General features: G+C 40.3%; 1 protein-coding gene across 4 annotated transcripts in view; it reads right to left on the bottom strand.

Moving 5' to 3' along the window:
* Positions 1-25,071, bottom strand: part of LOC149316225 (microtubule-associated serine/threonine-protein kinase 2-like) — a 216,441-nt gene that overhangs the window by 118,698 nt on the left and 72,672 nt on the right. For all 4 annotated transcript variants that reach the window (XM_089515054.1, XM_089515049.1, XM_089515050.1 and 1 more), the window contains one exon: positions 10,133-10,164. In XM_089515054.1, the coding sequence (XP_089371180.1) occupies positions 10,133-10,164 (32 nt within the window). The remainder of the gene's footprint in view (positions 1-10,132; positions 10,165-25,071) is intronic.

The raw sequence follows: 25,071 nt of genomic DNA, 5'->3' as shown, positions 1-25,071 counted from the left end.
AAAGAATTACTAATTCATTTTCACTATCAAACAGTCAAATTTCTTGTTACTTATCATATGTTGTTCCTCAGCAATATCTTCAAGCCCACAATTGGCAGAAATAAAATTAACACACTTTTGTTCCTAGCTGCCCTCCTCCAAAACCTGTAGGCTACTCTTGCTTTTATTTTATTTTTTTAAGAGAAAGAAACGATCTACTTGTTCACGTCTCAAATATTATTTCTAAAATTTAAAGGGTATCTTTAAAAATACATAGCTAACTGCTATAAGACATTGGTCTATGTAAAAAAGGCAACTAAGTAGTCTACAGCAATTTTAAAAATATAGTCACAGAGAATAGGGTGTTTTTATGCGACGGTCAAGAGCACTTGTTATCAGCTTCGGCTTATTCGCCAGCTGCGCCCATACCTGGCCCAGAGGGATCTTGAAACAGTGGTACACGCTCTGGTAACCTCTAGATTGGATTTCTGCAATGCGCTCTACATGGGGCAACCTCTATACCATACTCGGAAGCTACAGCTGGTCCAGAATATGGCAGCCAGGTTGGTCACTGGTACTTCCAGGGCCAGCCACATTACACCTGTGCTTAAAAACTTGCACTGGCTGCCAATTCGCTTCCGGGCACAGTATAAGGTGTTGGTGATGACCTATAAAGCCCTACATGGCTTGGGCCCAGGATACTTGAAGGATCGCCTCTCCCCATACATTCCGCCCCGCACCCTCAGAACATCTGGGCAGCAATTACTTAGGGTTCCAGGGGCCAGACTTACCTCCACGTCAAGGAGGACGTATTCCATCGCTGCCCCGGCCCTTTGGAACACGCTGCCCACAGAGCTCCGCTCGGCTACCTCTCTGGCCCAGTTTAGAAGGGACTTGAAGACCTTCTTATTTCGATCGGCATTCCCTGTTTAAAAGCCCCTGATGGCCTCCTCCTCTTTTGCCGGCAAGATGGCTGGCTGACTAAGTTTTTACTTTGTTTTAATATTGTATCGCACTTATTGTATGTGTTTTTAACATGTTGTACACCGCCCTGATCTACGGAAGGGCGGTATAAAAATAAAATTTTTATTTTATTATTATTATTATTTAAAAAAACAATTCATAGGATTAGTAAGAGTATAGCATTACAATATGTTCAGATCAGACCCAGCAATAATATCCAATAATAAAACAAAAAATATTTTTAAAACTTGAAAAATTATACTTAAACTTCACTTTAAAGCATAGTGATATTTTGCCTCAAAAGATCCAGTTGCTTAAAGAGTTTATTGTAAAACAAAACCCACAATATTGCCACAAAGCAAAGCAAAACCCTTAAGGGTGATATGCTCTGAAATCTTGCTTATTTTATTCAAAAGTAAATTACTGCAACAAAATGATTATAAAGAAAAAAACATATCAACAAAGCACTCTGCATTTTTGTCATACTCAAAAGAAACAGTGAAAATAGTACAGTACAATAGAAAAATCAACCACTCAGAACTAACAATGACTAGATTTCTCAGCAGTAGCCTCAGACAAAAAATTCTAAGCACATCCAAAATCCACTTCTCTGCACACAACATTGATCATGATGATGATCCACACAGAAACACAAAAATAGGATTACAGAGATATTCTGCAGTTCTAGCTCTACATTTACAGGTGGAAAATGAATCAAATGGTTAAGACTATGAATTCAAAATTGGAAGAAGAGAATAAAAACACTTATCCTGTTTCAGCAACACTGCATATATTTTTTAAAAAGTAAATCAAATAGCTAAAATCACAAGTATCTCTGAAATCTGTCAAATTCATTATAAAATTAAAAATTACAGTCAGTGGAGAACCAATGTAATTATGCTTAATAATGTACAGTCATAATGTAGCTTATTTAAACTTTCACAATTGGAAAAGGGAATTCATTCATTAAAAATAACCACAAGTGGCTAGTTATTTGTTACTAATTACATCCCAGTTCTGTTTCAAACTATATACGCAAACTTCTTAAAAATGAAAATACAGCAATATTCTCCAGAACAAAATCTTTGGAGATAAAATCTGGTGGGGATCTGATTTATAAACTCTCTCATTGCTGAGAGAAAAATGTGTGATTTAAAAAAAAATACAGTGCACCATGTCATACGCATGCGCACATATGCTGGAAGCCATGCGAGACAAAAACCTGGTGCACCCCGGAAGAAGTAATGGGTCTCATGCCGTGCTGTACACTCCACACCACACTGCGGGCACGAGCCCCATTACTTCTAATGGGGCTCAAGCATACACATTTTTTCACTAAAGTGGGGTGGGGGGTCCAGAACAGATCCTCACGCAAGGGAAGGGTGCACTGTATGTAAAATGAGCTGTTTTATCACAGGCATACATGCATAGATGTGGTGCTGGAAGAGAACCGTACAGTCACCATGGATTGCCAAAAAGACAAATAAATGGGTCCAGGAGCAAATCAAGCCAAAACTCTCCTTAGAAGCCAAGATGACTAAACTGAGAGTGTACTTTGGACATATTCATTAGAAAAGACAAAAATGCTTGGCGAGTAGAAGGCAGTAGGAAAACAGGAAGATCACATTACAGATGGATAGACCAATCAAGGCAGCCATAGTCTGCAAGACCTGAGCAAGGCTGTTTCTAACAGAATGACTTGGCTGTTTCTCACTCTTAGGATTGCCATTATGTTGAAATTGACTTGACAGGAATGAACAACAAATAGGAGTGTACTACACAGCTGTTAAACTTGCTGAAAACTTTAGAACCTATTAGCTTTTTACTTTAAAGAGATAACTATGTTTCCCTCCCTACTTCCCATCCCTACTCACCCTCCCCACTTTGAAAAGTAAGGACAGGAGACCCAAACCAGATTGGGACATCAGCATTTGCAGGGGAACTTTGACACTTTGTCCTGCATTATATTCCTTATTCACTCTCAGCTCTACAGTGCTAGCAATCTGAATTGCCAAAACGGACAGAATGACATGAATGGACTCGGTTTTAGCAAGGCAAATGGCAAGTGCAGTGGGCCCTCAATCCAGACTAGGACAGCCTCAAGGGTAAATGTTTCAAGTTTTTCTACCACTCATTCTATTATACAGCTAGGTCCCCTACATTCAGTTTGGGGTAATGAGGAAAGCTATATCTTTAAAGTAATACTGATTCTAAAAAGGGAAAGAGATACATATAACTCTGGATCTTTTAAAATATATGTTACTTCAGTATCTAAAGTTGTGTCCCCAGAGATGATTTTGATATCATTTGGTATTTTGTGTCCGTAGTTTAGCCCTATGTAGTCTTGTGCATGTCTGCATGATGTTGCTATGCAGTATTCCAATAATATATACTTCTTGATCAAAAGATCCAACATTTTTAGATGAATTTATAGAAGTGGCAAAAATAACTCATTAGGCACCAGAAGCTATCTGAAAGATTTAAAGAATGCTCAGTAAACATCTGTGAAAACAAGGTCAGAGTCAGAAAAAAAGCTGACAAACATAGCAGACATAAGAGAAGTTAATGGATTAACAGAGGAGTCAGTACTTTTCAACTGTAGAACTACAGCAACAATATACTGTACTGGTTACCAGCACTCTGCATTCATCAGTCCTCCTAACACTAAACAGAAATTACAAACATTCACCAAAGCTATAAGTTATGGGATCACTTTATATTACACATATATTACACATGGTTAAACAAACCATAAGCACTGTGTGTGATATTCACAGACAAATTAGCAAGATTCTCTTCAGTAAACTGGTAAACAACACCATCCTTAGCAAGAAGGAATGTGACAATTATTCGGGGTAACTTTGGCCCAAAACACATGGGCCAAAGAAGCTGCTTCCAGCCAAATTGGAGACATACCATTTAAACGACACACATCTCCAATGCAGCCAAAAGCTCTGGTGTTTTAGACCAGAGAAGAAATGAGCCAGAATAATCTGGCTCCTGGTGGCACAGTTGGGGTTCACCAGCGGCAACCTGTTTTCAGAGCAGGCTGTCCTCCAGTCGATCTCAACCCATGGTGACCCTGTGGATGAGTTATCTGTAAGACTCCCTGTCCTCCACTGTTCTGCTTAGTTCCAGTAAACTCATACCCATGACCTCCTTAATAGAGTCCATCCATCTAGCATGTGGCCATCCTCTCTTTCTGCTTCCCTCCACCTTTCCTTGATCATGCAATTGGAAAGGCGGGATATAAATAAAAATTATTATTATTATTATTATTTCCTAGCATTACTGTTTTTATTTCAGTTAATCATGGCTTCTCATGATGTGTCCAAATTACAACATCCACAGTTTTGTCATCTTAGCTTCCAGGGAGATTTCTGGCTTGATCTGTTCTAGGAACCATTTGTTTGTCTTCTTGGGTGTATACAGAATCTTCAGTACTCTCCTCCAGCACCACATCTCAAATGAATTTATTTTCTTCCTGTCTTCTTTCTTCACTGTCCAGCTTTCACATCCATACATGGTAATAGGGAACACAATGGCTTGTATGATTTCAACTTTTTATGCCCAGCTGTTTATCTTTGCATTTTAGGATCTTTAGAGATTATCATGCTACACTCTTAAAGCATTGCTATTCCACTTTAACTGCTCTGGCTGCCTCCAGTTGCATTCTGGGACTTGCAGTTTAGGAGTGGGCATTTAGAACATTCAGCCAGAAATGTCTTAGGACTCACTGAACTACAAAATCCAAAATGAAACAGGAGGCAGCCAGAGAAGTTAAAGTAGAATAGTAACGCTTTAAGTGTGTAATCCAATAATCTCCTAAATCTATTTCTTAATTGTCTAGGTTGAATTTGTACAGATTCTCTGTGGTCATTATTTTTGTTTTCTTTATGTTCAACTATAAGTCTACCTTTGCACTTTCTTCCTTGACCTTCCAGGGGCTAGACTATCCTCTACAACGAGGAGGTCATATACCACCGCCGCCCCGGCCCTCTGGAATACGCTGCCCATAGAGCTCCGCTCGGCCACCTCCCTGGCCCAGTTTAGGAGGGAGTTAAAAACCTTCCTATTTCGTTTAGCATTCCCCGAAGTAAGTTCCAGTTAGCCTTCCCCCCCTTCGACGGCAATTGGCAGCTGGCTGATGGGGTTTTAATTTTGGTTTTAATATGGTTGTATTTTAATATGTATTTGTGTATTGGTTTCTGTATTATTAATTTGTTGTTCACCGCCCTGATCTTTGGAAGGGCGGTATACAAATAAAATTTTTATTTATTTTATTTATTTATTGTTCCAGGTCTGTGAGGTTTTATGCTAGTGGTTTGGTGTTTCTGCGTAACTCAGATTGCAGATTTTCTTTCCTCCTATTTTCACTCCTTCTTCTGTGTCCAAGCCTGCTTTTTTTACAATATGTTCTGTATATAAGTTGGGTAGAGCAGGGACATAGCCAAGGGGGGGGGTTCTTGGGGTCCCGACCCCCCCTTCCATTAGAAAAATGAATGGTGTGTGCTGCTGCGCCGCCACACCCAAGCCCCATTATATTGGTGGCACTTAGTCTGGACCCCCCCCCTTCCTAAAATCCTAGCTACGTCCCTGGGTAGAGTGATAAGATGCAGCCTTGTATGAACCCTTTGCAGGTGGGAACCATTCTTTTTCTCTGTGTTGTGTTTTGACAGTAGCCTCTTGTCCTGAGAACAGATTCCTCATCAGGACTCTCAGATGTGTTGGCACTCCCATGTACCAAGTCCTGAATCAGCACCTCCTAGCTTTGTGGAAACAGACAGTTATTTTCAGATCTCCTCTTTTTTTTAAGAACCTCTCTCATTGCCTAAGTGAGCAATTTAGTTAAAGTATTATCACTCTAAACCAGCAGTTTCCAACTTGTGCTCCGTGGAGCCCTTAGGGCTCCACATGCACTTCACACGTAAATGAAAGAAATAAACTTTGAATGAAATTAAAGAATAAGAAACAAAAATTAGAATCAAAATAAGAAAACCATTAACTTGTAAGACATAGGGCTCCGCCATAAAAATTGATTCTAAAAAGGGCTCCGTGAGTCAAAAAGGTTAGGAACCCCTTTTCACACACCATGATACACGAAAAACTCTTATTACTTTAATATTGCATTATGTACATTTAATCCTATTGACACTTCAGTTAAGGGGAGAGGTTCCTTTTAGTCCATAGTGCCTTGCCTCATGGTGTTAGGAAATGGAACAAATGAAATAAAACAACCACAGTGAATCATAGAATCCTAGAGTTGGAAGAGACTACAAGGGCCATCCAGTCCAACCCCCTGCCATGCAGGAAATCAAAGCATCCCCGACAGATGGCCATCCAGCCTCTGTTTGAAGTCCTCTAAGGAAGGAGACTCCACTACACTCCGAGGGAGTTTGTTCCCCTGTCAAACAGCCCTTACTGTCAGGAAGTTCCTCCTAATGTTGAGGTGGAATCTCTTTTTCTGCAGTTTGTGTCCCTTGTTCTGCGTTCTAGTCTCTGGAGCAGCAGAAAACAAGCTTGCTCCCTCTTCAATATGACATCCCTTCAAATATTTAAACAGGGCTATCATATCACCTCTTAACCTTCTCTTCTCCAGGCTAAACATCCCCAGCTCCCTAAGGCATTCCTCATAGTTGCCCTCCTTTGGACACGCTCCAGTTTCTCAACATCCTTTTTGCATTGTGGTGCCCAGAACTGGACACAGTATTCCAGGTGAGGCCAGACCAAAGCAGAATAGAGTGGCACTATTACTTCCCTTGATCTAGACAATATACTTCTATTAATGCAGCCTAAAATCGCATTGGCCTTGTTAGCTGCCATATCACACTGTTGACTCATGTTCAACTTGTGGTCTACTTGGACACCTAGATCCCTTTCACACATAGTTTCATTCAGCCAGGTGTCCCCCATCCTATATCTGTGCATTTCATTTTTCCGTTGTAAGTGCAGTACCTTACATTTCTCCATGTTTCAATTTCATTTGGCCCAGTTTTCTAGTCTGTTCAGGTCATTTTGAATCTTGATCCTGTCCTCTGGGGTATTAGCTACTCCTCCTAATTTGGTGTCATCTGCAAATTTGATATGTATGCCCCCAATTTTGTCCTCCAAGTCATTGATAAAGATGTTGAATTAGCACTGGGCCCAGGACAGACCCCTTGGTTTGTCATCCCAGGGCCCCCCGTGGGCACCAAACTGTGTGGATGCTCAAGTCCCATTAAATACAATGGTGTAGTAAAATGGTGTCCCTTATATAAAATGGTAAAATTAAGGTTTGCTTTTTAAACTGATATATTTTTTAAAATATTTTCAAACTGTGGATTGTTGAATCTGTGGCTAAGGAATCCGTAGATACGGAAGGCCAACTGTACATTGTGAGAAGCCCTAACTATGTTACTATCATAAGAGTCAATTCAAGAATGCTAGTGCAACCTCTGATGCAATGGTTCACTGTAGAAAGCAAAGGTTCAGCCAGAACACTGCTCTTTCCACTTGTAACTCAATGACACTTGTCTGCAGATAGCTCTATTGGGGTGGAGATACTTCACTATCTAATAATGAGACTTGAGAGTACCCCATGAAAGGTAGATACGCAGGGGACTAAGGCCTCTTGCACATCTTCCTATTCCCTCATCTCACGCAAAAAGACAGGGAGGGACTTCCATATTGAGCTAGTTTTATTGAAGAGAACACAGAAAGTTGCCTTGATGCAGGCCTTCCCTTACCAACTGTCAATATTGACTTGAAGAAATTCTCCATACTCTCAAGAAAGGTGTGCTCTGATGAGCTTTGCTATCCTCCTTGACCAGAAGTGACTGTCAAATTTCAGATGTCAAACTTGACCCAGATGAGAAGATTCTCCTAGCTGTTGAATCATGCACCCAGTGAAGAGTGAAACAAGTTTTCACAAGAATCAAAGTAATTTTAATGGATTAAGATTTCAGTCTACAGCAACATGTGAAAAGTACAGCACATTCAGTCTATAGCAACATGTGAAAAGTACAGCACACTCACGTAACATCAAATATGCCAGTCAATGTTTCTAAAATTCTTTATTTTATTAAAATGTAACTGCAGCAAAATGTAACTGCATCAACTTTAATTCAATGTTAAAGTTCAGTCCCAGCTTTTTTATTTTCCTTTCTTCCCAAAAGTTTATATCTAGGTTCTAATTTTTTAGATTCCAATATATCTTCTTCACGTCTTCTAACAGGAGACTGCTCAAAAGGTTATACCAACACTGCTTTAATCTCAATCTATCATCTTCCTTCAGTGTGTGTGTGTGTGTTTTATATACACAGGAACCTACAAATCCAGTTATATTCCTTCTCTGATTTTTTCCTCTGCACTTAGAGCAGGGCTCGAAAGAGGATGGCAAGGCCATAAACAAGAAATCCAGGTCAAAGATGATAAAGACAAAGCAGACAAACCACAGAAGAGTAGTTGTAGAAGAATGATCTAGGTCGGAAATTAAAAGTAGGAGAGAGAACACTGAAATAACACTGCAGAAAGTGCTCACTGCTGTAGCAGAAGCAAAGGAACTGAGAACATGCAGTCAGGCCAGCCTATATATGAGAGGAGAGAGGGATGGTGGTACCACCAAAACATTACCTCTACTGCTATAGAAGCTCCAGAAGATTCACTGCACAGGTGCAGAGATCCCCTTTTGTGTGAGGTCACAGACACCATGAAGAAGAATGAGTTGCCAGCTTGCCAAAAGCAAGCTGACGCAGCTCTCTAGGAAGCATGACAGAAACCGCAATGCTAGTATGTTATTTCCACTGCAGTTTTCATGTGAATAAAAAATAGCAGGACTCCCTTCTGGGAAGCATGAAAGAAACTCCCTTTGTTTCTTACTTTCCATATACCACAATGATTCTGTCTCTCTTCCAAAGTTTCTGTGTATATGTATGTGTTGATGGGTATCTGTATGCTCAGAGAAATCTCAAGGTTTTTAGGAATGTAATTTTAAAAACAAACATATATCAACGAAATGAGAGCAACCTCCAGCCAAAACAAAAAACAAAACAAAAACATATCCTGTGGATAAGCTACTGTGCCAGCTGGGAAAGATACTGGACAAGAAAATGATCACAGCAGATTACCTCTGTATACTCACTTCAAAGCATTTCCATACCTTTCTTTTATCAGAAACATACTGGACAACCATTCACTTTTATTATTTGTCTGAAGAAAAGCTTAACACAAGTCAGCACAAAAGAAATACATTTTCCCTAGATCTGTTACTAGCAGGACTTTTACTACTCTACATGGATTCTTTAGGTGTTCCAGTTTTTCATGTTGGTGTCCAAAGCATTATTTCTCCAATACACTTCCAGTAACCACAACCCATACCTTTATAATAAGTTAGCGTCCCTTTGGTACGAGGTTGGGGGGGGGGGGGACCTGTACTATGGAAGCTGAAAGAGATGACAATAATATAGTATAGCTCATAGCTAATGAGGACAAAAAGGTGTGAACTATCAATTGTTATAGGAGAACTGAGAAAGTTAGGGCACCCAGGAGATAGCCAAGTGAACAAAGAGGCATAAGCTGGCAGTCTAGACACTCAAGTGCATAAAGCCTGCAGAATCCACCAACACAGAGGCAAGTGGGAGGGGTCCCACTGGTCATACAAGACAGGGATATATTGAAACCTAAGAGAGACACTGGCAAAATTTATTTCAATATTAGAAATTCAAGCCACTTCCTTTTTTTAAAAAAAGAAAACCAATGCAGGGGCACATAAGAATTCAGATCATGGTTTTCAATTATAACATACTTTTTCATTCTCATTCTAGGATTAGGCAGAAGATTCACTTTCTTCTCAATAATCCAACTAGAAAGAGAGTTTTATGTTACCACTGAAAAACCATATTGGCCTGTAATCCTAAAATCATGAATCAGCATGAAATATCTTTCCTACTAAAATTAAGGTGCATAAAGTACATAACAATGTAAATGCTACAATTATGAAAGTCTGCCTTGCTTCCTATTCCATCACACCATATATGGTTGTGGACAGTGATAATGTGCAGCAGTACTTATTTATGTTATTTATATAACAATGGACAAAGATTTATGCCGTATGCTTCATCTTCTCTTCCTACAAAACATCTTAAAGGCTCTAAACCATCATTTTTTATAGTTCTAGTTGATATTAAGAAAAGAGGAAAAAGGTTATACTTACAAACTTCCTCTTCTAGGGAGACTAAGTTCCTTCTGGGAGAAAAAAAACAAAGAGGAAATTAGTAAACAGATGAGAAGTATGTGGTTAGCAAGAATATATAAATACGCTGAAACATAACATTATTCAGATTTTCAGAGCCTGCTTTTGTGCAGGTAACTGCACTATGATTCCATCACCTCCACTCTAAATGTAACAATTGCCTATTAGATTTTTACAACCAAGTTGCAATTCCAGGGCTACAAGAAATAAGGATTGCTAAGAACAGCTCACCTCTGGTTCAGTTGTAATGGACAAAGGTGGGAACTCAATATCCTCAATATACATTTTATTTCCTACCGCTGAGATATATCAATATCCAAACTATGTCAGAGAATGTAACTGCCCTAGTACAGCTTGCACTGTGTTCATGGCTGTTTATAGTTACATCATTAGACCAGCCGTGTATCACAAAGGGGATACATTTCTATATAGCCTAAATCCCGTCTTCACATATATGCTTGTGGGAGATGAGATTAGCTTTTCTATAACCAAGAAAGAGATCTTGGGCTTGTGGTGGACAAATTGATGAAAATATCACTTTAATGTGTGACTGATGTGAAAATAGGCAAAAACCATGTTGGGCATAAACAGAAAAAGAGGTAAAAATAAAACACTACAGTGGAACCTCGCCATAGGCGGGCGCGCCATATGCGGCCTTGAGCATATGTGCTCAAGCTGTGGCACGCGCGCGCGGGGCGGAGCGTCCCATTCAGTTGAATGGGCGCGCACGCCCGTTGCGCCCTGCGCACCACCGTGCACGAGCCCCATTGTTTACAATGGGGCTCGAGCATAGGCGGAAATCGCCATACGCGGCGGGATCCGGAACTGATCCCCCGCGTATGGCGAGGTTCCACTGTACTTCTCCTGTATGACTCTATGACATAGTCATATACAGAATACTCTGTAAAGTCCTGGTCAATGTACTTCAAAACAGAATGTTATTGAGCTACAAAAAATACCATGAAGAACAACCAATCCGTCAATCAGGAGGCTAAAACTACTTCCCTAAGAAGGAAGGTTACCACATTCAGCGGTGGATAGAGACATTTTCCTCCCACTGTCATAATATTAAACTTGATGCCACCACTAAAGCTGATCAGTGGGAGATTTACAACAGATAAAAAGAAGTACAGTACTGTATCACAAGCACATAGTACAACAGTGGTATTCATTAGTTCAAGATATGTGGTGTGTGCAGTAACAGCTACCAACTTGGAAGATTTTAAAAGGATATTCAACAAATTCATGGCTGTCTACAGCTAGTACTATAATAATCATGTACTTTGATTGTATTCCCTTTTGCAACAGGGGCAGAAAACATCTGTATATCATTCACATTGGATCATAAATGGAAAAGTGTTATTGGACTCATGTATTGCTTTTCAGCTTCCCAAATTGTCTTCTCTGGAAACAGAATACTGGACTATATCAACTTTTTGTCTGATCCAGCAAGACTCTTGTGTTAATGTCAGTCATTCCAAAATACATGTTCAAAAACCCCAGTATTAACTTTTAAAAGGCAGGGAAAATCTATACAGTTTACACAGACTGTCCACATACAGTTCATGTTATAAAAAACCCAGGAGGCCATTATAGCTCTGCTTTAGCATTTTTAGTGATGAGCAGTTCATTCTGGCCATGAGTTAAGATTTCAGATTTTTTTTAAAAAAAACCTTTTAAACAGATATTGCTGCTCTGTCAGTTATATGTCACTGCTTTATTTAAATGTGACTTTATTTGCTTGTGTAAACCCCCTTGGTGGCTTTTTGGCTGAAAGACATTGGAGTTTATCAAATGGGAGGAATTTCTCTTAAATTCGAATGAAAAGAATGTGGGGCCAGAACGCATTCACTTAAAGTCGCTAGTTTAGCGCAATTACGTGAATGCGCATTACATTCAAACTGGCTTCCCACTGCCCAAAAATAGCATGCCGTTGCCCCAATTTGTATGTGGCATACAAATTTTTTTATAAATTAAAAATATTACCACGTAATAACATGAAACCACATGACTGCATTCGGACTGACTTCCCATTGTCCGAATTTGCATGTAGTGGGTTATCACGCAATAATGTTGAACCTCATGATTGCATTCAGATTGCCATCGGATTATACTTCCAATTTCCCTTGTCTGATAAACTCCATTAGAAAAATAATCTACAGCATAGTCTAACTTAGGAATCTTAAGGACTCTTTTACATCAAAGTGTCAATATTCCTAAGTGCTATATCCACCAACATAATCTGTTAATATGCTTTTTTTCCTATTTAAGATCAATATTTTTAATGTTTATGCTGTAAATATAATATTGCACCACTAGATGGTATCATTACCCTCTTTGGCAATCTTAGCTCAACTATGGGTTTTGTATTTTTTTCCTGAACCAATGTGGCTATCTTTGTTCTTTATAAAAAAAATAATGTTCAAATCTACTCATGTTTAAAACATTTACTTGGAAAGACCAATTTTAATGTTTCATTAATCCTTGGGGGGGAGTAGCTGTCTATTTAAAGTCTGACACCTCTGACAGTTTTGATTACAACAGTGCTGCTGTTTCCCCCCTCCTTTTAGCTAATACGGCTCCTAGATTAGTATTTAACTCTTTCTTTGACCAGCCTTCAGCAAAGGCATGTCACAACAAACTACAGCTGACTGATCTTGGCAAGCAAGAATGGCCGGTCAGCTAAATTAGACTGCCAGAAAAAAAGAACTCTAGTAGATTTTTAAGAGGCTGTGTTAATGAATTCTGAATGGAATCTTGAAAGGTTTCTCCCTTCTCCTCTCCCTTCCCTTCTTTACAACAAGTACTTACTACAAAAACACCCAAGCTCATCTGGTACTAGAAGCTAAGAAGGGTCAGGTTTGTTACCAGGTATCACTGTTAACAGGAAAGAATCCTGCCTAAGCAGTATAGCCCGCCCGCCCCCCCATCAGAGTTTTGCATAACTGTGTGGGGAAGACCAGTGGTCTTACTGAGTCTTTGTTCCTACTGCAAATGGTGGGAGGGGGGATGCTGTCATACCTTTTCAATTCTTTCTGCTGCTACTCTCTCCAATCTCCTGTGCTATCTTGCTTCCTCCCTGCACTATTTGCCCCTCAAGCCCTCCTATATGCTCTTCCTACAATTCTGCAAAGGTAACAGTGGAATACCTACTATCTTAGGTTTCACCTCTCCTACTGAGAATATTCCTTTCACAAACCTCCCAGTCAATATGTTCTTGTGCCACTTAATTCCAACAGTACATTGAAAGTTTAGTAACAGGAAAGGTTGGCTCTGAAGAGCAGTTAACTGATAGGATGAGAGAAGGCAGAGTGCTTTTTTAATCTCCCTTTTACTACCTTCAGACTTTCTCCATTCCCAAGCCACACTTGAAACTATTCCCTCTCTCTGAACCAGAAAAGGAGGGGAGGACCTCTCTGATTTCTTTCAAACAATAAGAAAACAATAACACAAGTCTGGTGGAACATGGGGACTGCAGTGGGTACCTTTCCAGGAAAAGGTATCTGATCACAGCACATAGCCAGATACCCCTCAGGTTCATCATCACCATCTCACTTTCTTTTTTTTTATTTATTTATTAAAAAAATATTCACACAACAAACATATATCCATAAATTGCATCATTTCCTAAGTCGTTCCCGGTTTTTGTAATATCGTTCTTACAATTTTCATTCCTCCTTGCCTTATTTCACCTTCTTCCCTTTTAACAATTCCATACTGTTCTTCCCTTTTTCTTCACCCTCTCTTCCATGATTACTATCCCCCCTTTTTTGTCAACCATTCTGATCTTATTTTAGCTTAATCTTGTTTTTTAACACCCATTCCTTTTCCAGGAAATCATCTAATATTTTCCAATTGTCGGTCTTTTCTTTTTTTCCTTTTAATAACGTAGTCAGTCTGTCCATTTCTTTTAAATCCATTATTTTCAACATCCATTCATCTATGTCAGGTATTATCTCTTTCTTCCAACTTTTTGCTACCATCGTTCTGGCTCCAGTAATCAAGTACAGAATAATCTTCCAATATTTTTTTTTCTACCACTTTTCCCAGAGAGGAGGTCATATTTAACAAGTATAACTCTGGTGTCCTTGGAAATTCTATTTTCAACATCTTTTGGATCATGCTATGTATTTTTTTCCAAAAAATCTTAATTTGTGGGCATAGCCACCACATATGATAGTACAAACCCTTTTCTTTTTTACATTTCCAGCATTTGTCCTTGCCCAGTTTGTACATTTTTGCTATTTTTACCGGCATGAGATACCATCTGTTGAAAACTTTTACATAATTTTCCTTAAGGCTCTGTGCTACTGTAAAATTAGCTGTTTTTTCCCACGAATCTTCCCAATCCTCCAAACTGATTGTATGACCGACCTCTTGAGCCCATTTTGTCATATTATCTGTTACCCTTTCACTTTCCAAATCCCATGTCAACAAAAGTTTATATAGCTTAGCTATTTTTCCTTTGTCTTTATCCCAAATTAATTTGTCTATCTCGTTTTCCCTTTTTTCAAACCCTTCATTCTCTATATCCTGTTTAAATTTCGATTTTAATTGTAGGTATCCAAACCAATGTATATTTTTTCCATTTTGCATTAACTCCTCTTTTGATTTTATGTCAAATTCACCTCTTCCGTTTATTTTTAACAAGTCCTTATATCTAAGCCAATCCGTGTTTCTTTCCCACCTACTGAAAAAGGCCTCCTGCGTTGATATCCACAACGGAATTTTTTGATAATATCTCCTCTTTACTATATTCCATATTTTAAACAGTGGTTTCCTAATAACATGTTGAACAAAGTCCATATTGGCTCGATGTTTCTGGTCCCACAAATATGCGTGCCAGCCGAATCTATTATTACATGATTCAATATTTAACAGTTTAAAATTATCTGCTTTAATCCAATCAAATATCCATATTAGACCACACGCCCAAAAATAAATTTTTAAATCTGGAAGAGCGCATCCACCTTTCCTATTCTCTTTTTTTAAGGTTAGATATTTAATTCTGGCCTTTTTTCCTTTCCACAAAAAAATTTTTATGTCCTTATTCCATTCTGCAAATACAGCTTCTTTTGTTAATTAATCACCATCTCACTTTCGAGTCACTGAATGGTAGAGGGGAGCCCTGTAGTAAATAATGGTGAAATAGGAGGGTGACAGAAGTACCACTGAATCAGACAGAAAATCTAGCTCAGCATTATCTAATTTACTGGAAGTAGCTCCAAAATACTTCAAACAGGAATTCTTCCCAGATCTACATGGTGTATGTGGTTGTGCTTATACATCCTTTCCAATTTATGGTGACCATAAGGTGAACCTATCACTGAGATTTCTTGGCAAGATTTGTTCTCTTTGCTCTCCTTTGAGGCTAAGAAAACCTGATCTGCCCAAGATCACCCAGTGGGATTTCATGGCCAAGTGGGAGTTTTGAACACTGGTCTCTAAAGTTGTAGTCTAATGTTCAAATCACTACACCACGCTGGCTCTCACATGGCACTACCTGGGACCTTTTGCTTTACGCTTATCATAATTTCCATATTTGCCTCCTTATATTGGAGGAAAGGCAGGATATAAGAAAATAAAGTAAAATAATAATAATAATTCTTTTTGAAAGTTTTGATGGCCTCCTGCAAAGGTAAAGAAAAATTTCACTCAGTTTGGGACACCTTCTTTCCTTCTAAAACCAAGAAGTCTTCTGGTCTGCTTTAAAAGCTCAGTCCACAGGGGAACAATTTTTGCTTTGAAGGTCAATCTATCAGTAGATAATAACAGGGCCTCAGCATTTAAAGGTAGAATAGGGTAAGGGGATTCTTGATCACCAAATATCCTTCCCTACAGCATAATGACCTGGCAAATCTGCCCTGGATGTTAGTTTATTTGGAAAAGGGGAAGAAGAGCACTAGAACTTTTCTTTATATAGCTTTCTTTATACAACACACTATGATTAATATAGTAGCTGAAGTAACTCTTCTCTTCCCATCAGATGTCACTTGAGAAAAGCTTGGCAATAACTCACACAGCTATGCACTCATAACTATCAACAGGAATCACAGCAGGGAAATTAGTATGCCAGCCAAACTAATGAAGCCTGTTTGGAAACTACTTATTAATGGTATTCCAGGCTTGCAGCATTCTGGTTTAACTGTATGTAGTTCATATACAGGTGTGGGTTTGTTTGTTTTTTGCCATCTTACAAAATGTTTCCAGACATTAATGTAAAAATGGCAACCCAATAAAGTATACTGCCAAACTGTAACCCTTCTATTTGATCTAGTTTTTGCCCACAGCAGTAATTCCTCCCAGTTCAATAAATCTCTTACTAAATGTTCCCATTACATTTAATGTTTTGCATCACATAAAACTCAACCCACAAAAACAACAGAGGAAAACCAAAGTACAGTAAAATGAAGAGTAAAATTTTAGTTGATTTAGTTGTCACAATACAAACGTTTTATGAAATGGTTGTAAGTACTTTATAAAGATGGTGAACAAACTGCTATGATTTCATTTTAATAGCTTCCCATTTTACCTGAAAAAAGTAAAATGTTCAAGTCTTATAACTTTTTTTTATTTAATATGTACTTTCTAATTCAGAAGATGTTATTCTTTCTAGCTGCTTTTTCCAACCCTGAGTCTGGACACCATAGATTGCAGTCATAGGTTACTTTTTGGATGGGAATCGTTTTTTGCAATGAAAAACTGTAATAATTCCTCCGCAATTCTTTGTAAAATTTATAAAGTTATTATCATCATTGTATTAATTCTTGTGAAAACTCTTTTGACATAGTTCGCCAAGTTTAACATACTGTATATTCTCACTTCACCCAATACTGAAACAGTTGCTCCTCTGGTGGCTAATTCCAATTGACACTTATTTTTTTTCTACATCTTAGTCCCTGCTGCTCTTATTTTCACTTTCCTATCTTCATTTTTCAATATGGCTGTGGTGCCATGTAAGCACTCATGTGTTCACAGCAGAAAGATACATAATGTCATCCACAACTGCATTAGTCACAACAGTGTTTTCATGAAAATGTTAAAAAGAAAAATGGAACCCTTCAGGACACTAAAAGCTGACAATCACTGAGATAAGTGGCAGTCTCCCAACTTGATCATCTGAAATTATCTATCCATGCAGGAAAGAAACAAATGAAATACAGTTCCACTAAGCAAGAAAGAATATCATCCAAAAGAATATCATGGCTCCAGGGAAGTGAACAACGACACTCCCCCATACTTTTCCTGAAACAATCTATAATCACAAAAGACGCAGTTATTATGGTAAAACCTGGTTAAAATCATGTCAGAAAATCAGCTAATCTTAAAAAACAAAAACAAAATAGTTTTGTTTACTATTCACCTAAAAAGTAAAGGAAACCCTAAAATTGGGTTTGATTTTAAGTTTAAAAAATGTATTTGAGCACTGAATATCAACTAAACCATACAACATTTATAAAGCTGTCTTTCATTTAATATACAAAGTAAAGAAGTTAGTCATCTCCAAAGTTTCTTGAAGATTGATCTACGTTGAAACTACTATTCTCACTAACTCAGGGACTAGATTTCCAAGCCAAATACTGAACGACTACGTCCCTGTGACACTAACATTATCACTTTTCTTCTCCTGTACGCTATGGCAGATCTTGAAGAAGACAGCATTTATATATGCTACCGTATTGATGGCAGCCTGTTTAACTTAAGCCGCCTGAGGGCTCACACTAAGACTCTAGACCATGAGCTGCTTTTTGCTGACGATGCTGCCCTCATTGCCCATACGGAAGCAGCTCTGCAGCGCCTAACATCTTGTTTTGCTACAGCTGCAGAGCTCTTTAGGCTGGAAGTCAGTCTGAAGAAAATGGAAGTTCTCTACCAGCCGGCACCACAGGAGGAACACTACCATCCCCACATCACTGTAGGCAAATCTGTGCTCAAGTCCGTCCAGCAGTTCACCTACTTGGGAAGCATCATCTCCTCAGACGCCAAGATAAATAAAGAGACTGATCACAGACTAGCAAAGGCATATAGTGCATTCGGAAGGCTTCACAAAAGAGTCTGGAGTAACAAACACTTGAGGCGAAGCACAAAAATCAGTGTGTATAGAGCCATTGTACTGTCTATTCTCTTTTATGGGTCTGAAACATGGGTCACCTATTGCCAACACCTACGACTCCTTGAACGCTTTCATCAGCACTGTTTACGCACAATTCTAAATATACACTGGACTGACTATGTGACAAATGTTGCTGTCCTTGAGCAAGCAGGGATCACTAGCATTGAGGCCATGCTATTGAGGACACAGCTGCGCTGGGCAGGACACGGTTCTAGGATGAAGGACCATCGCCTCCCAAAAATAGTATTCTACAGTGAACTTGCCACGGGTCAGCGTAAGAGGAGCACCCCTAAGAAGAGATAGAAGGACTCCCTGAAACAACATCTCAGGCTTGGCCAAATTGATCACCAACAATGGTCCGCCCTGGCCTCACATCAGGAGGCTTGGAGATGCACTATCCATGATGCTGCAGCCTTTTTTGAAAGCTCACGCCGAATGAGTCTCAAAGAGAAACAACGCAGAAAGAACCACAAGCCACATCACCCAAGGAGACTTTCTGCTGTGCTTTCTGCAACCGGACTTGTTTATCTTGGATTGGCCTTTTTAGTCATCAATGTGCTTGTAGAAAGCACGGGATGAGTCCTTCCTGGATCTTCATTCGCGAAGAAAAGCCAGAGAAACAGTTTTTTAAAACATCTTTTGCCTGAAGAGGCCAGCAGAGCTTTGAAAACTTGCATGTGTTTTGTAAATTTTAGTTGGCCATTGCTCTTTTGTGGATTTTAAATTTGTCTAGACAGTGGGTCCTTGGTATCCCCTGGAGTTTGGTTCCAGCCCCCCCCCCCGCCCCCCATGGATACCAAAATCTGGGGATGCTCTAGGTTCATTATGTACAGTGGCTTAATAAAATAGCTTCCCTTTCTCAGAAAAAAAGGCAAAATCAAGGTTTGCTTTTTGGATTTTCTTTAACATTTTCAAGCTGTGAATAGCTGAATCCATCAATGCAGAATCCATGGATATGGAGGGCTGACTGTGTTCAGCCAATAATATATTTCTCTCTTGACAAAACCCTGCTTTTTAGGCAAAGTTCCACAGAATATCAATTGGTACCTCCCTGATTTACTGCCCACATTTTCAAACAGAGTTAAGAAAGAGTCTTTAATATTCTAAGGGTGGACTATTGTATTATTTACACAATTTATTCAACATTAGAAGGAATCCAAATCAATAATATCTTTTTAAGAATAATTTTGTATCCAATAATTAGGATCAACAAACTAGAGGCAGAGCCATTAGTGGAGTAGCACCTTTCAGCCTCCTTTTTTAAGCTGCAACTCCTCCATCTCCTTCAAAACTTCATGAGAGATTTCCATAATACCAATAAAGAACCACATTGGGAACATGAAAAATCATCGAAAATCAAGGAACATAGTCCCTGTATAATCAGAAGTGCCTTCCGGTCATATTATCACTCTACCAGATTTAAGCCGTCAATGGAAATCTCTATTATGGTACTTATTCTAATATCATAAAATATCTTTATCAAATAAAGTCTCCATCATTTAGTGACCACATTAAACAATTGCCAAATGTTCTTATTACTATATGGGAGATACCGTAAATCATCAATGCCTTAAAACTAAATAATGTACCAGGTTTACAAGGACTATGAGCTGAAATGTATAAGAAGGTATCTTTTGAAGAATATATTTATTACTAATACTCATACTAAGGCAGCTTACAGCATTTTAAACTACAACAAAACAGATAACACATAACTGAAGGTGGCTAATGTTGTATATATAGATTTCCTCTAGATCTCAGCTGCCACTGTGCTTTTGAATCTCTGTGCCATGGCAGAACTCAGAGCAAAGATAAGGTACAGAGAATAAAAATGTTAATCACTCAGACACTGTTTTTAAAAACTGCAAAATTTCAAATCAGTAGCCAACAATTAATGCAACAACACACACAAAGGATTTTGAATTTGTATTGGCATTCTCACATGCCTATGGCATATATATGTGTGTGTGTGTGTCCATGTGCGTGTCCATGGCTTCCACGCCACCCGACGCATCTGAGTAAGTAGACTGAAGTCTACGAAAGCTCATGTTGCCAAATTCTTTATTTCAATTAGTCTCAAAGGTGCTACAAGATCTCTCTACAGACTGATTCTAGAGACTAACATGGCTGTATCTTTGAATTAATACAACAGAAAATGTTGCACATCAAATGCGGTGTGTTTCCACACTGAAATGGAAAATATTACAGCCAGCTATTCACATCCGCGGGGGTTCAGTTCCAGACCCCCACCCCCAGGAATAGCAAAACCTGTGGGACCACAAGTCCTGTTCTTTCCAATAGTGGCATGAAGTGCATGCAACCACACTGGCACAGCTATATGTGTGCACCGCCTTTGGGGAGAATGGGGCGGCACCATCCACGGATGGCAAGCCTATGAAAGAAGAGAGCAGACTGTATCAATATAATCTATAGAAACATATCAAAAGAATTATCCTACCAGAACCTGTATATAGTCAAACCTCTGCATCCGCAGGGGATCCATTCAGGACCCCTGCCCCACGGATACCAAAATCCATGCATGCTCAAGTCCTGTTTTTCTTAATGGCAGTGCAATGTGCATGCACACACTACCACAACCATGTGCACATGTAGCCATCAAGAAAAACGGGTGCTTGCTGTCTGCATATGGCAAGTCTGCCAATACGGAGGGTGGACTATATATATATAATTTTGCTTGCAAATAGTATCATTGATTAATGAATACAACTGATCACAGAAAATATCGCTGATCTATAAATTCCTACCATCTGACCCATGGGCTAACAGACTCCCTAGTCGAGCTGACACAGCTAGTCTCGGAACTGGTGTTGGAGTCTCCCAGACTTCTTGTTCTGGGGGACCTCAACATCCCTTTCAAGGCTGGCTCACAAAATCTGACGGGTGCAGCTCGGGAGTTCATGGCTTCCATGACAGCCACGGGCCTGTCCCAGTTAGTCTTGGGCCCAACGTATTGCGCAGGTAATACGCTCATTCCCGTCTTTGGTACGGATTGGGAGAATCTGTGGGCAGAGGTATGTAGTACCTCTGCCTTGTCATGGACGGACCATTTCCTGATCGAGGTCCGACTTAAGGCAACTACCCAAATCCCCCCTCCTGGGGGTGGAGGACCTATTAGGATGGTCCACCCTCGAAGGCTGATGGAACCCAAAAGGTTCCAAGAAGCCTTAGAGGGGTTTATGGTTGGATTTGACGGCGATTCTGTTGATGCCCTGACTAACATCTGGGATAATGATCTCTCCAGGGCTATACACAGTATTGCTCCTAAGCATCCTTTCCAGCCCACTTCTAATAACAAACCCTGGTATACGGAAGATCTCCGGGAAATGAAGGGGGCTGCACAACAACTAGAGCGCAGCTGGTGGAGACACCAGCGCTTATCCGACAAGACACTCCAGGAGGCTCTTTTGAAGTCTTATGGAGTGGCAATAGGTGCAGCAAAGAACTCCTTCTATGCTGCACGTATTGCGTCTGCAGAGTCACGTTCAGCAGAGCTGTTCAGGGTGGTTAGGGAACTGACTCAGCTTCCTCCCACTCTGAACCCTATTTTAGAACCAACTAAGGCCTGCTGTGATGATTTTTACAACTTCTTTGCAGATAAAATCTCTCGGATAAGGGCTGATCTCAACGCTGGCGCTGCATCAGAAACAATAGAAGAGGTGTCCAGAGCTTCCGTGGACTCTGTTAAAATGGATCACTTTGAGTTTGTGCATACTGATGAAGTGGACAAGCTTCTTGGAAGTGTAAGGAAGACAACATACTCTCTCAATCCCTGCCCTTCTTGGCTGACCGCCCAGGGTGGCGATGCGGTAACATCATTATTGCGGCGCATAATTAACGCATCATTCAGGGAGGGAAAATTTCCATCTAGTTTAAAACTAGCGATAGTCAAACCTCTACTTAAAAAAACCTCCCTTGACCCCCTGATAAGGAACAACTATAGGCCGGTCTCATTATTGCCTTTCTTAGGCAAGGTGATCGAGAGAGCAGTTGCCTACCAGCTCTAATCTGGGTTGGAGGAAACCAATTATCTGGACCCATTTCAAACTGGCTTCAGAGGGGGATTTGGAATTGAGACTGCCATGGTCGTCTTAGTCGATGATCTCCGTCTGGGCATTGACAGAGGAAGTGTGACCTTGTTGGTGCTTTTGGACATCTCAGCGGCTTTCGATACCATTGACCATGCTATCCTTCTGGAACTCCTAAGGGAGTTCGGTATCGGGGGCACTGCGCTCCAGTGGTTCCATTCCTACCTCTCGGGCAGATTCCAGATGGTGCAGTTGGGGGACACTTGCTCCTCTCAGAGGGAAGTTACATCTGGTGTCCCTCAGGGAGCTATCTTGTCCCCCACTTTGTTTAACATTTACATGAAACCGCTGGGAGAGATCATCTGGAGACACGGGGCGCGGTGTTATCAGTATGCTGATGACACCCAAATATGCTTTTCTGTCTCTCCAACTGATGCAGTGACTAAGGATGGAGTCTCCCCTTTGAACGCCTGCCTGGAGTCGGTAATGGGCTGGATGAGGGAAAACAAACTCAGTCTGAATCCAGAGAAAACGGAAGTGCTTGTGATAGGTTCCCCAGGCCCGGGGAAGGAAGTTTATCCACCTGTCCTGAATGGGGTCACACTTCCCCTGTAGAACGAAGTTCACAGCTTAGGAGTACTTCTGGACTCGTCTCTGCAGTTGACATCTCAAATAGATGCGACGGTCAGAAGTGCTTGCTATCAAATAGATGTGACGGTCAGAAGTGCTTGCTATCAATTTCGGTTGATACCCCAACTGCAACCCTACCTGGGCCAAAGGGACCTTGAAACTGTGGTACACGCTCTGGTAACCTCTCGTCTAGATTTCTGTAATGCGCTCTACATAGGACTACTCTTGTACCAAGCCCGGAAGCTTCAGCTAGTACAAAACATGGCAGCAAGATTGGTCACCGGTCACCAGTGCATCCAAGTTTGACCATATAACACCTAGTCTGAAAGATCTCCACTGGCTGCCTATTCACTTCTGAGCACAATACAAGGTGTTGGTTATTACCTATAAAGCCCTATACGGCTTGGGCCCGAGTTACCTGAGGGACCGCATCTCCCCATATAATCCGCCCCGCACACTCAGGACGTCCGGGAAGAACTCGTTGGAAATTCCATCTTCCAAACATGTTTCTTCATCCCGGATGGCCTATTCAGTGGCGGCCCCACAAATTTGGAATGGTCTCCCCGAGGAGCTCCATCTTGTGACCTCCCTGGCAACATTTTTAAAAAGGCTCAAAACCTTCCTCTTTTGTCAAGCCTTCCCCCCTGTAAAATGAAGCTGTGTATTCCCATTCCCATCGATTCTCTGCCTTACCCTGTTGAATTATTGTGTTCAGATTTTGTATAATTTGTATTAGTGGATTTTATCTATTTTTATGAGATGTTTTTAATGGTTTTTATATGGTCTAAACCGCTTTGATCTATGGAAAAACGGTATACAAATAAAATGTATTATTATTATTATTATTATTATTATTATTATTATTTGGCTTCTTAATTAATCCATAAGCACCAGTGACCACAATCCAGACACCATTTTTCAGACAAAAAATACTGGCTGATAGGAGATTTGAACCCTTATCTCCAAAGTTGTAATCAAACCACTACACCACACTGGCTCTCAACATGAGGCTTTTATTTTCAAGCAGCTATTGCCTAGGAAATGAAAAACCCTGCGCTTCTATCTGCCACAGGTCCATTTCCCTTTGCTTCCTGTTCCATGAGCACATGAGCTTAGTGAAATCATTCATCGGTTTGTTAGGCTCTACTGTTCTCATTTCCCAACTTATCTCGTATATTTATTTGTACTATATTTTATGCCCATGTCTTAGTCTATCATTTTTAGCTGATTAGAAATTGAAATTGTTCAAGATATTTCAAATAAAAATATAGAAAAGTCATTCATGCATTTTTTAGTCCTTCACTTGGAACTACAATGCTTACTGGATTTTAAAAAATGTAGAATTCTGCTGAAATGGGAAATTTTAATCAGACCATGAAATGTATTTCCTGGTGTTAAAGTGAAAACTAAATTGTAGGAGTATCATCAATGAAGGTGAAATATAAAATGTTAAACACTTCATTCTATGCCAGGTCAAACTCAGTGGATTAACTGAGAGAACACAAGGGCAAAATGTTTACAAATCCATGTAAGTCTTCTACTATATGGAAGGTGAGGGGAACAACTTTTATCTTGGAAAGGCACATTATCTGCTTTTATTTGTTGAGAATGGGGTGGGGGGAGGCTTTTTATGCAAAGAGGTCACAAGCTCAACATCAATTTTTATCTTGGTGTACGTATTTTCCAGCATATAAGGTGACGGGGGGTATAAGACGACCCCCCAAGTTGCCCACTGACAGCATCCTTGGCCTTCCCTGAGGGGGTCTTGTACTGGCTGGAGGGGGCCTCTCTGGAGGCCTGAGAGGATCCGCGGTGACTGAGCTCTCGCCGCCATTTTTTCCCAAAAGGCAGCGGCGGGGAAGCGGCTCCAGAGCCGGCCGGGCTGAGGAAAAGAGCTGGCCCCTTACTCCTAGGCGCTGCCACCGCCGCTGCCAGGGATCCTCCGATCCTTCAGCAGCTTCAGAAGTCCTCCGCGGAAGCCGCCGCCGCCACCACCCGGAATCCTCCGCTCCTCCAGCAGCTTCCACTGAGGACTTCTGAAGCCTCTGGAGGATCGGAGGATCCCTGGCAGCGGCGGCGGCACCGCCGAGGAGCAAAGGGTCAGCTCTTTT

The sequence above is a fragment of the Sceloporus occidentalis genome, unplaced genomic scaffold, assembly GCF_023333645.1.
Source record: "Sceloporus occidentalis isolate IW3139 unplaced genomic scaffold, rSceOcc1.0.p SCAF_3, whole genome shotgun sequence".
Taxonomy (NCBI): Eukaryota; Metazoa; Chordata; class Lepidosauria; order Squamata; family Phrynosomatidae; genus Sceloporus; species Sceloporus occidentalis.
This window is presented reverse-complemented; position numbering and strand designations above follow the sequence as displayed.